Source organism: Brachycentrus maculatus, unplaced genomic scaffold (assembly GCF_059751285.1).
Source record: "Brachycentrus maculatus isolate JH-2025_06_01 unplaced genomic scaffold, ASM5975128v1 h1tg000589l, whole genome shotgun sequence".
In the NCBI taxonomy this organism is placed as follows: domain Eukaryota; kingdom Metazoa; phylum Arthropoda; class Insecta; order Trichoptera; family Brachycentridae; genus Brachycentrus; species Brachycentrus maculatus.
Genome location: NW_028281329.1, coordinates 1347291 through 1361342, shown reverse-complemented (window position 1 = coordinate 1361342; position 14052 = coordinate 1347291). Strand labels below are relative to the sequence as shown.

Below are 14052 nucleotides of genomic sequence, written 5' to 3'. Positions count from 1 at the left end.
TGTAAAGTGGGTGTATAATAATAAAATAAACAATGTGTTGCTTTGTAATTAAAGTTTATTCTTAATTTATCTTTATAATAATTTTTATATCTATCTATCTATCTTATTCTGACAGTTAATAATATTATCGGAAGTCTTTTGTTTTATTCTGAGCGACGCATGCGGCATCTGGTGGTAGAACTGTTTCATGTAGGTACTTTTTGTAAGTACTTAATAAAATGTATAGGTAGGTACCTAGGTATTTTATTACATCTCCCCCCTTGGGGATGAAAATTCATAGTAAAATTTTCACTCGTCCTCCGGATCATCTTCTTGTAGTGAAGGGACTGGTATAAGTTTAGTGATATGATAAAGGTTTGATTTTATTTTTTTGTGACCTGTATCAATTCTGTATATTGAGTTAGAAATTTTTTCAATAATTTTATAAGGTCCAATTTTTAGTTCATCCAATTTTTTTCTGTTTAGCTTGTTTCCATTTTCCACATACACCATGTCTCCTACGTTGAATTCGCAGCCTATTCTATTTTTGTCAAATAATGTTTTATTGTAATTATGTGATTTTATTGTATTTTCAAGCGCTATTTGCCTGTCTCTAATCCAGTCATTATTAGATTTTCCTTGTTTTAATTCGTTGGGTAAAATATTTACATCTGTACCATATAAAAGATAACTTGGGGAAAAGTCAGTGACTGAGTGATTAGTATTATTATATTTATTAACACATTCTTGAGCTATTGTGGTCCATGCTCTTCTTTTCCCTTTTTCATTTATTTTGCATCTGATTTTGTTCACCAATGTTTGATTCAGCCTTTCATTTAGGCCATTTGAGAATGGTGCATTTACTGCAGTGAAGATTATTGGGATCTGCTTGTCATTTAAGAATTCCTTGAATTCTTTCGAGTTTATTCCTGGGTATTGGTCGGTGAGAAGCATACCAATATCCTCGGTTTCTGTTATTTTCATGACTAGTTTTATAAAATCATTTGCATTCTGAGTTTTCGAGGTTAAAATAAATGCGTATCTTGTAAAGTGATCCACTAAGAGATGTAGATATTTTTTCGTTGATCTTGAACCTCCTAAACCTCCAATTGTGTCTTAAGATATTATTTCAAAAGGCTTTGTGGCCGGGCCTAGATGAGACATAAATCCAAATTTCTTTTGTCCTCTTGATTTATTTTTAATACAAATTTCACAATTTCTACAAATTGTTTTTATGTTTTTCGTCAAATTTTCGGCTGTGTAATGTGGACTAATAGTCTTTTGCATTTGTCCAATTCCAATATGGCATAGGTTTTCATGTATGTCTTTTATGATTTCGATGCTAAACGGTTCTGAAAGAATTATTTTTTCTTTTTTCTTGACCTTTTTAAAATAGACATTGTTTTTTTCAATCCATTTGTTTTTTTTCTGTTGAATTCTTTCATTTTTATTCTGATCTCTTAAAATATCTTCTAATTTAACCAAATTTACAACTTTTAATTGTTCATCTGCATTTTCACTCGATTCTAATACTGGATTCCTGCTTAGACAATCTGCTTCTAAATTCTTCTTTCCTGGATTATATTTTATTTCAAATTCATATTGCGATAAATAATATGTTAAATCGCCTAACTCTTCATCGGTCCTAGATTTCAGATTCATATTTTCCAAAGGTTTGTGATCTGAATAAACCGTAAATGATTTACCTATTAACCAGTATTGCCAGTATCTTACTGCTTCCTTAATTGCTAAACATTCTAAATATATTGCTTTTTTTTCTTCTGGGCTTCATTTAGTTTTTTTGAAAAGTATGCCACTGGTTTTTCTCTACCATCGGGCTGCTTTTGTTTCAAAATGGCCCCAACACCTTCTAAAGAAGCATCGGTATAAATGTTGATTGGTAAATCCTGATCAAAAATTTCTAGAACGGGCTGTGAGCAAAGCATGCTTTTTGTTATTTCAAATGCTTTTTGGCATTTATCACACCAAATAAATTTTTGATTTTTCCTTAGTAAGTTATGCAATGGATCTAGTATTATTGCACTCTTTGGTATGTATTCATGGTAAAAGTTTATTTTCCCCAGAAATTGTCTTACATTTTTTATCGTTTTTGGAACAGGAAAATTCTTTATTGAAATCAAATTATCCTTTACTGGTTTTATTGAATTATTTTGAATTATATGACCTAGATATTTTACCAAGTCTGACGCAAATGCGCATTTTGTAAATTTTAACCTGAAACCTTCTGTTTCGATCGCTTCCAGCAACTGTGTTAGATGTTTAATGTGCTCAGCAAAAGTTTTAGAAAATATAAGAATATCATCTATGTAATTAACGGTGAAATCAGTAAGTTTATACTTTCTTAATATGTTACCTAGTATCCTTTGAAAAATTGCTGGTGAGGTCTTCAATCCAAATGGTAGGCAAGTCCATTGGAAATGTCCTTCTTGTGTAACAAATCCCGTCTTTTTTCTGTCTTCGATTCGTAAAGGAATAGACCAAAACGCTGAGTTTATATCTAGTGTTGAAAAAAATTTGCAATTCCTGGTCTTTATCATTAGGTCTTCAATTAAAGGAAATGGTTGAGCTTGAGGCACTACTATTTTATTCAAGTCTCTGAAATCTATACACAGTCTGGATTTTTTGTTTTCCTCTTTTTTAAATGCCAATGTAACAGGTGCAGCAAATGGACTGTAGGATTCTTCTATTAGCTTATTATCCAGTAATTTTGCAATTTGTTTTTCTATCTCCTTTTTATCTTCTACAGTACATCTGTAAGGCCTCTTACTGCAATATCTGTCTACTAGTAAGTCTATCCTCGCTTCGTATCCACTAACAGTGCCGATATCATATTTGTCTTTTGCAAAAACGGATTTATATTTGCAAATCAGTTCATTTATTTTAGATTTTTGAAATTGATTTAAATGATTTATTTTTATTTCAAAATCTTCTTCTTTTACATGTTCATTATAATTTATTTTGCATTCCTTGCTGTTGTTATTTTCTGTATTTTTAAATTCACTATTTTTAATTTTATATTTTGTAGAAATTTTTTCTACTTTCTTTTTATTTTCATTTTTCAAGCATTGTCTTTGTGTTATTTTTAAGTCTTCATTTTGGATTAGTTTAAATTTTTTTATCATGTCTAATCCTATCATAAAATTATATTTGAAATTTTCTTCATCAATAATATATACATCAACGTTTTTTTCCAATTCAAATATTTTTATTTTCAAAGTCGTCAAACCGTTTGTCTTTTTAACACCATTAATTGTTACTAAATCTGCTTCATTCATATTGTTTCCTTTTCCTTTTAGTTTTAATAACTTAGAATTTATTAGAGAAACATTTGAACCTGAATCGTAAATTCCAAATATTTCAATTTGATCATTTAGTAATAGTTTGACATTTATTAATGGTGTTATTATTCGTTTTTTTGATCGGTTTCGTTTAACTTAGCTTCTATAACTGAATTGTTTACATGTCTGATAGTATTTTTATTATTAAACTTATCATCTTCCTTTGTTCTAAACCAGCACGTTACTTCAGGGTGATATCGAGTTCCCTTATTTAATTTTTCACAAATCTTACATGGACTTTTATCTTTAATTTTACCACTAGTTCTTAGATTTCCATATCTTCTTTGATCCGAAAACCTTTTTTTATTTACAATGTTTTCGTGTTTTTTTACTTCATTGAATAAATCGACTGTATCTTCTAATTTTTCTCTATCAATCTTATTAATTATAAATTCTGGTAAACCAGCCACAATAAGATCTACTAAGGTACCCATGTCGATCGTTCTTCTCATCTCCAACAAAAGTTTTTCCTTCCTTATGGCATAGTCTAACAAGGAACCGTCGTTATATTTAAAAGATAATGCAAACATTACATGGTTCCATCCCTTGTTTGTAAATGTTTTACAAAAGTTATTTTTCCATACTATCCATTCTGAGTTCATGGAAAATTTTATCATCATCGAACTGTACCAATCTTCACAACTTTTATCCATAAACAATCTTAATATTTCAATTTTTTTCTCATCCGTTGTCACCTCAAAACGTGTACATTCTTTTTCAAAAATATCCATCCACTGGTTTGCATTAGGATTTTTGCTTGTAAATTTTTCAATGATGAACTTCTCTGAAATATCTTTTAAATTTTGATGTTTGCTTACCTGAGCATTTTGTATTAATTTTTCTAGTAAGTTTTCTAATGTTTGAGGAGCAGTATCCATTTTTTTTTTATTTTGTTTTTTTATTTTTGATTAACAAAATTGTCGTTTTATAACGTGGTAATATTTTCCTTTTGAAAATTAAGTGTAAATAATATGTAAAGTGGGTGTATAATAATAAAATAAACAATGTGTTGCTTTGTAATTAAAGTTTATTCTTAATTTATCTTTATAATAATTTTTATATCTATCTATCTATCTATCTATCTTATTCTGACAGTTAATAATATTATCGGAAGTCTTTTGTTTTATTCTGAGCGACGCATGCGGCATCTTGTGGTAGAACTGTTTCATGTAGGTACTTTTTGTAAGTACTTAATAAAATGTATAGGTAGGTACCTAGGTATTTTATTACATATATATATATATATATATATATATATATATATATATATATATATATATATATATATATATATATATATATATATATATATATAAATAAATAATAATTAAATGGTTGTAATTGTTTGCCCAACTTGACCAGCATATTCATCCAATATTATAAGAGAAAAGTACGTACGATTATAATAAAAGTAGTTGAAAGGTATATAGGCTCAAATTAATGTCACAAATTTGAAAGTTCCGCAAAACTTTTTTTTTAGTACAATTTTATTTTTATTAATTGAAAGTTCTCTTCCGATTGATCCGTTCTTTTTATTGTTCCTTAAATTACTGACGAAAACGGACATTGAAAACATTACAAAAGACGTCCTTTCCAATTACTGCTACTCTGTTTATTCTTTACTAAAAGCTTTTGTATTTAGTTTAGATTTATACTATCGTTTTATTCTTTCCAACATCTTCCTTTCTTGGAGATTTAAAGGAATGAAGTGGAAGTATCTATCTTTTGTTTTGTTTCCATGACACAATTAGAGTACTGGGCAAATGTAATTGTTTAAGGAAATGAGATATTAACTATGCTTTGTTTAGGCCAGATAAAATAGCAGATAATGCATTCCATTAGTTAATGCTAAAATATATAGTATAAATACTGCTGTATAGTATATATAAAGTATATAAAATCTCGATGAACCTCTTTTTTAGAAAAGCAATGTTTGATCTCGGGTCAAATCTTTTACAAATATCAAAATCAACGTGATTTGTGTTTCGTAATTCAAAAATTTAGACTCAGTTTCTTATAAGGTGTTTGAAAATGATCGAAATATGTCACAATAGATTTTAAGAAATACTGATATGCACCAAGTAAAACTTGAATAAAAAATGCATTAATATTACCACAAAGTAACTGCTGAATCAATTAATGAAACAAAAAAATCCTTTTAAACAAATTAAAAATCCTTTTTGATTTTTTTATTCATGATTCGCAAAGGTAGATTCGCGATTTTTTTATCGACGCCATTAAAGGATTTATCGGCATAAACAACTAAGTAAGGCTATTCAATCAAATAAAGGAAGCTCGTAAAATCAAATTATTCATGTATAGGTTCCTTTCTACCGTTTAGTACGAACATTAAATATACTTTTTTTACGATTGACATAAAATAAAATGAATTCTTACCAAATCATTGAACCCCGCCATTAAATCCGATTAACTCAACCAAGCTATGACTTCGAGACCCAAGCCATAGAAAATAAGTAGTTATAATTGAGGACTAGCTCCTAAACGTTAATAAACGTACTTTATATTTTATCCCGCTTTATGAGTCTAAGTCCCAGAAGTAAAACATTTCGAAGAACGCTATTTCAAGTCGTGTCAAATATGACACATGAGTATGATTCTGTGTTGGACCAACAAAATACGACAATATTCAAGCATTTCGTCGATGCTATGATAATTACTAACAGCATTGTTTTTAGGAGTCTGGATATATATTTTTGCATTTTATATGATATTAGGTTTGATCCCCAAGGCGGAGGAGGGTAAAATAATTATAAGAAAACATAATGAATATTAGGTTTGTACTGACATTTCTTGGTGGAACTGCATTTGAACTAACTAACTAACCATAACGCCGCTTCTGCAAGGGGGTGGGCAGAGATAATAAAACCCCCACCACTCTGTCTTTGCAAATGATCTTCGCCTCTTCAACATTCATGCATTTATTCTCAATATTATTAATATTTAAACGGGTACGTCTCGAAACCGGTAGACGTAAAAATCTCGGTGAGTGGTTATATACTAATTTTATTAACATTTATTATTAGCATTTCCTCATAAACACCCGCCAATTATTATTGACTCTTAACCTGACAGTTTTCAAGTATTTGGTATAGTTGATCGTGCCAAGTTTTTTTATATAATTAAATAAAAACCATTTAGTTTTTGTGCATTTGATTTCGAGAATGTTATAGAATAAAATAAAAATGATGTAGTTTTTACGTGAAAAAAAAACTGTTTTTATTTTATTCTATAAATATTATTCATTTCTCACAATAATATTTATTTTATTTTACCCTGCTGATATCTATGCATATCTGATAAATCCAGATTTGTGAAACAAGATTAAGTCATACTCAAAACATTGTGAATAAAATAACTGTTCAAATAATAAGTTCAAAAAAACAAAAATCATGTTTTCAAAACGTGTCCTAGTATGTAAGATAATTTGGGAAGAATCTTACATATAATTCATAAAAGTCTCAAAAAAGATTTTAAAAAATACCGAATTTATATGGTGCCGAGAACTCGCATGTGAACAAAATTGTTAATTAAAGGATAAATACAACTACCGAAACTTTAATAGTGTGCTTGGCAAATCACGGAATAGAGAATGTGCATAAAGTGGTCACTTAAACCAGCCTATGATAGGTGGTAAACACTATAAATACCCTAACTTCCATATTATTTTTCATATTAATAATAATAAATAATAAAACCCTTATCTGCACCCCAATGGCGCATAGGGCACTGCGTCATATAACGCAGTGTTATCTTGATCGTTTACAAATGAAGGAAAGGTGATCAGCCCCCCGCTTCAGGTACCAGTCCAGGGTAAAATTTAATAAATATTACATGAATAAAATCACTTTTAATTTTTATTTGACCCCCCCTGGGAATCGAACCCGGGACCTCCAGAATGGTAGCCGATCGTGCTGACCATTACACTACGGAGGCAGACGTTTTTTTTCATATTTGTTGAGGTATTATATACCAAATATATATATATTGTAAACCAAAGTATTTTATTTCAGTTACACGATGAACCAATGCAGAAAATGTCATCGTAAAAAAGTGTTGTAAGTGTCCCAGAAAGTAACAGCCACCCTATTTCCACGTAAAATGTAATATTAACTTAATGATTCCTTAACCTGTAACTGAACAATAAATTATTTATTAAGTTGCAAGTTTAGGGATTAAAACAGTAATTATTCCTTAAAATTTTATTGGCAGTTTACGAACGGTAGTATAAATTTAACATTTCTCCCTAAACTCGTATAAAGTTCTTTAGATATCAATGTGAAAACTCGTGTCATCAAAAATTCAGTGCCTCAGTGTTGTCACTCAATCGTTGAACTTGATAACAATTTATGTTTCATGAATATGCATATTCTGTATACGTGTAATGTATATATCAACAAAAAAATTGTAGCTTTTAAAACTAAACTATAAAGTAATATTAAATAAACATTAGAATATATTTTTTAAAACACATATTTGTTTTAACCGCCCTGGGAATTGAACTTGGGACCTCCAGCATGCTAACTTTATGTGTTAATCACTACACTACGGAGGCGGATAAAATAATAGTTAATATATCGGTGTTAATTAAGTAAGCGTACAAATATAACCTTTATTAAAGCTTATTTATTATTATTGAACTAATCAACCTCCCAGCAAAGCACCCAAATCAAAATTAAAACACTTTATGGAAACGTACATAGAATTACAAGATCCAAAGGACAGAAATACATTAAACAAAACCTAACACAAACCACTTTCGATCAAAATTACGTTAATTTTAATGTTATAGAATTATTCCCAACATCATTAAAAATATAAACCTATTGTTAAAGTGCTATTCATAAATGGATAGTGGAAGTGGGTAGGTATCAAATAGATCGCATCTTTCAGCCTTGACGTATTTGATTGCATTATAACATTTTTCATTCATATAATTCAATAAATAAATATTTGTCCTTGGTACGGGAAAACTCAGTGGGGGGTATTTATATTTTTTAAGTAATAAAATTAAAATAATTCGCAGTACCAGTAACCTTCTATATGTTATAATATGCACATATAAAGTTCTCAACTTATTCACGGTTCACAGTCTCTGAGAAATTTGTAGAATTCTGCTCAAATAGACTCACTAATCATTCTTCGGGATAATGATGGTGCTATTAGAAACATTCCATTTACGAAACTTCTCACCCTTTCGGCCAGGGGTCACCTAATAGCGGCCCGTAGCCCAGATGCGGTATATTCATCCCTTCACAAAAAAACAGTTCATCCCTTCACGAATATATTATGTACATCACAGATATAATACGTGAAATTTTTCACATTATCTTGTTCTTCTTATTACTCTCATCCGCAACTTTTGGTGCATACGACACTGCATTAAATGGATGCAATGTAAAGTTAATCGTAAATGGCATGAAGGCATAGAAATCAGTTTTACGACTCAGGTTAACAATTCCAGGGTAACATTAAATAAAAATGATGGTTAAAAAACACAAAACTCGATATATTTATTTTCAACCCCTGGGAATTTTACCTGTAACCTCCAGCATTGTCACCAAACGCGGTAACCAACGCGAATATAATTTTCATTTTTCACCCCTCGGACATTTATATGGGAAGTTCAATATTTACCTAATAATATTCCAACATTACTGTCTTCATTTTACGGTTGAACTCAAACCGGCAGAAACAAACATAAATGTTGCAGTTTTGAATCAAATTTTTATTAGAATGAGTTTTTACGAGATCGTTTACAAAGCTTTATCTTCTTACAAATACAATCTCAAAACACTGAGGAAAGTATTCCGAAACTTTCATCGTGCTTTTATTATTTATGGTGTATAAAACAAATTTTTAACTGAAAGTTGGTTCAGCATTATTGATGCGTTAATTTAGAGTCCTGCTAAAAAGTTAACGTACCCTTATTGAAAACATTTAATATCTCTTACCTTGACACAAGATAAGCTCAAGCTACGCGTCACAATAACATTTGCGCAGTATCATGTTTCTTTTGTTTGAAATTATATGGATACAACCTTCAACGTTATCGATTTCAGTAATTAACATCTTCCCTCGGAATTCTGTTATAACAAAATATAACTTGTTAAACTAAGACTAATTAACAAATGAATTAATTAACTTTAATTTTACTAGTCTATGTAAAACGAGTACCATAAATGTAAATAATGAGTTCAAATTTAAATAAAAGCTTATAAAAATGTTACGAAGAAAAAAAACTACGTGTTGTGTTATTTATTATACAACATAGAAATATAACTTTAACTCTGAAAATATTTGGAATTTCCAAAATTCCTCTTAATAGCTTATTCTTAAAATTCAAAACTTTGAATATGAGGGGAAAAAATATGTTCTAGACTAGAATACCCCTCTGAGTGAATTGCTTTATACAAGATTATAAAAGACCTTCTCGTGTTAAGAAAACGGAGCTCTATACAAAGCAGAAATAAAGCTACGTTACTTTAAGACCTAATATACGATTAGCGCAAAACATTTTTCATTTAAATTGTAAACACGAAATTACCCATTTACGAGATAGATACGTTATTTGCAAAAAAAGGTTTTCTTAAATAATAAAATAAAAAAATGATGAAAAAAAAATCAATTCCGAATATCAAAAAAATCATTATCGGTAAATTTTATTTACAAAATACTTTTATAAATTCTGCATCTCTCTCCGCGCATATATGTAGTATTGAGAAGTGGGTACAAACGAGGGATGTAATAACTTCAAATTATTGTTAAGCGTTGTTAAACGAGTGTTCGTTTTTTAATTATTTCGAAATCGTAAAAAAAAATGTGTTAAAAGGGAGTTAAGTGTATATTACTCGTCGATACAATTCTTACTTCGAAGGTCATTTATTTGTCGTTTGCGTAGTGGGTGTACGAAAAAAATTAATTGCGATACATCAAGTCTGTAAATCTTCACACTTTAACCCCTCGAGACGCGTGTCAATTCGATCAAACCCTAACTTGATTTATACTGTTCCTACCTACACTGAATAACTGTGGCTTTCCTAACTAAATATCTGGCGAAAATCCAAAATTGCTAAGAATATTCTTTATTTCACCTTTTTTCCTACAGTTGAAAAAATTAAGAGCACAAAATTTAGACTTGCATAAAAAATTCAGTATTTTAGTTAATAAATTACATTTGTGTTTTTGTGTGTAGTCGTGATCTTACGCGATAACATCATGTGCAAATCCATTTTGGAGTTTTTGTTTATTAAGTTTTCGTAGTAAAAAAAAACACAATTGTTATGAGTCAAGAGTCAAGGTCCCTTAAATGCCAGGGGCGATATGTAAAGTGTGGAAGCTAAAATTTCATTATTGTATCCACAGCACTTGCTTTACAGGTTTAATTTAACTAATGAATGCTAAGAAAATTTGGTTTTTTTATATGGCGAATCATATATATATCATTTCTTGGGAAATTATTTATATCACATTTATTAGTTAGATCATACAATTTTTTATAAAAATCACATTGATTTTCAAATATTGATGGATATTCGTGTACACTTCATTTGTATTAAATTTAACCACACATATCGCTCACTCCTTTCAAAAACGTCATATTTCAAAAATCCTCAATTTTCAGTTGTGCGCGTTTTCGGAATGCCCAAAAAATGTTTTAATTATATTTATTTTTAACTTAATATTTACCCGCTACATGGCAAAAAGTGTTGTTTTTGCATTTTGAAGAAAAGGTTTTTTTTTAAATATACTTAATATTTTTCAAATGGAAAAAAAACATTTAGGTTTCACCTTAAAAGATCTGTTGCATAGTAAAAAGTTCAATAAGTGGCTTGATATTTATTTTTAAAACATTTGATTATATTTTTAAACTTTAAAAACGATCTCCTGAAAAATCTTTTTTTTTATATATGACGTTGTTGAAAGGAGTGAGCGATGTGCCAATCAACAATTAGAGGCAAACCGCTTTGCGTTCTCTGAATTCCATATAATATATAGATAATTTGATAATCATGCTACGCAAGAGCAAATAATTGCGATTTCAAGCTGTAATCCGCAGGAGAAATTTTCCCACTAGTACTATTTGCCCTCTAATTTAAAACACAACTTTTTGAATGATTTGTTCTTATACTTTGTGTCACATTTTATTAACTTTAAAAAATAAATAAAACCCCGGTTTCTTACGGGTTCTTCTGTACGTATGTACATATCCATCTCGAATATATTGTACGTATCCGTAGGTACATACATATCCGTCCTTGATGACAATAAGATGTATGTTGAAACCGGTTGGAATAAAAGTAATAAAAATAAAAGTGGCAAATAACAATGTTTGTATGAAATTTCAAACAGCTTAATAACATAAGGTAGAAACCTTGATCACTATCACAAACGGTATCATTAAACATATCAAACAATTTTTTTTATTTAGGTGGTACTTGGAGCTCTACCCCTCGCTATATCAGCAGTGAACAGAGACCCAACACTCTTGCCGAATAGACGACTTAAGTTCCTGGCGGCGGATATTGGAACCAACACAGCTGCAGGTCGAGGAAGGAAGGCTTCTTCCCTTGCAGCCCTCGCTATAAGGTCAGTAACTTCCTATTATACAACTACCTTTGCACTGTCGTGGTTGTGGAGGCGTTTGTGTACCGGCCAACGTCGGGTCGGAATCGGATCTAGCTGACTAACTGAACTAACTAACTACTAATCCCTTTCACTGCCTACAGCAAGGACTTCTAGAAAATTTGGTGGTGGTTTTGCAAACTTGTATTTGTTAAGATTGGCAGTGACAGGGATATTGAAAGCTTTTAAACGTTAATTCAATTTTGCTTAACATTTTCTATAAATTTCGCAAACTGAATTCATAAAATTAACAAAATATTGCTTTGGACAAACAAAATATCTGGGAATAAAGTGGGACAATTTTCTATATTGAACAACAATCATCACTCATTTTATCTGCAGAGAGAACAACTAATAATCTTTTCAACTAGATATATTATATCAATCTACACGTTCTATTTTCATCAATACATCAATTCTGTCACATACGTTTTAAGGTTCCATACATCTTTTCAAGATATTGCATTCTGACAGTATTCGCTGTGCTTACCTCCTTCTTTTACCATTTCCACGTTTCATTTCCATTTATTAGTTTCGTGATGCATTAACTGTTTAGATTCCATGGAAATACAATATACTTCTGTTACAAATAACATTTATTCCATTCCTTCCGTTGACTTTTCTTTTTATTTCACGTTTTACATTTCTATCTCTTGATAACGCATTTCTTAGAAGGTAAATAATAAATCATTATTAGTACGTAACTTGTATTTTCACATTATTGGTTTACCTTGAGTGTACTAATCAAAATAATGGTAATTTGATCATGAATAGTTGGTGTTGGCATATAAATAATTGCACTTATTGGTACTATTATTATATACGAGTTGTTTGAATAAAGAGCCTATTCAACTGAAATATCGTATAATCAATACAATAAATACAAAAACAATAATACCGTATAGTTTTCAATCCTGCAAAATCCTTTTTGAATTAACTAACGTCTAAGTGACCATCTTGATGAAATCTAGCTACGGCTTATGCAACACAGCTTATTATGGCTCTACTTAGGCTTCAACTTTTAAGTCTCATAGCCTTAACCTACTTGAGAGTGAATTTACTCTTTATGATTAAAGTTACTATAATTGTATATAATTATGAGTGAAAATTATAGTTGAAAGCATGATTTTAAACAATCTAGTGATTCTATGTTGGCAATAAAGCTACTTGGATATTTGATTTTAGTTCTATTATTTGACTTATGAGTTTACACAGGATATGAGTTTACTTTACGTACCAGGTATAAAATAACTAACCCCACACTATGTACTTAACTAATACTACACTAGTTTTTAAAACTACTTAGCGTTCGGGGGTAGAAAGATCCGTGTGTAATTCATCCCTTTTATTTTATACTTTTTATAATTCAAATACCTTCACTTCTCAAAAATACACTCCAAGGACGCAAAGTAAATAAAAGTTGCTTTAAAAAATTTGGGTCATGTTTTTATAAATTTTATAAAATAAATAGATGTTTAAAAGTTACTAAAAAACGGAAAAAACGTTCAGATTTATAAAAAATTTATTTACAAAATCTAATAATAGTTTTACTTTGTAATGTAAACTTCGTACTAAAAGTATATTAAGCAGTTATTTCTGGCCACTGTATCCTACCTTCACTCGTTTATCATTTTAATTTTTCCTAGTAAATGAGAGGCTTTGAATACATTTAAAAAAATCCATACAAATGCAACCCAATTCCTTTTATTTAGAGAATTTGTTTTAATGCAAGACGTATTTATTTGGCAAAGCCTTTTATTTTGGACTTTTTTTGTGCTTTTGTTCTCTTAGAAATGTCAGTTTGAAAGATGACTTTTGTTAAATTGTTGTTAGATTATCTTTTTTCGATACTTGGTATGATTAGACGCTGAAAAAATCTCTGAAAATGTCAAACAATAGTGATCCTATTCTTAAATTGACAAAACAATGACATCTTTTTAAAATTGCTTTTTGCTAAGTAAAAAACTAATTAATACAGAGACATATCTCAATTATGAAGTTTTATGACAGATATCTAATGACAATAGTGTATGTTTTCTAAACTTGTTTCTCAGATTTAATAATTATTAAA

General features: G+C 29.7%; 1 protein-coding gene across 1 annotated transcript in view; it reads left to right on the top strand.

Annotated features, from left to right (window-relative positions):
* Nucleotides 1–14052, top strand: part of LOC148301253 (guanylate cyclase 32E-like) — a 155013-nt gene that overhangs the window by 20193 nt on the left and 120768 nt on the right. Inside the window, exon 2 of the mRNA XM_088273586.1 lies at nucleotides 11788–11945. Within this exon, the coding sequence (XP_088129712.1) occupies nucleotides 11788–11945 (158 nt within the window). The remainder of the gene's footprint in view (nucleotides 1–11787; nucleotides 11946–14052) is intronic.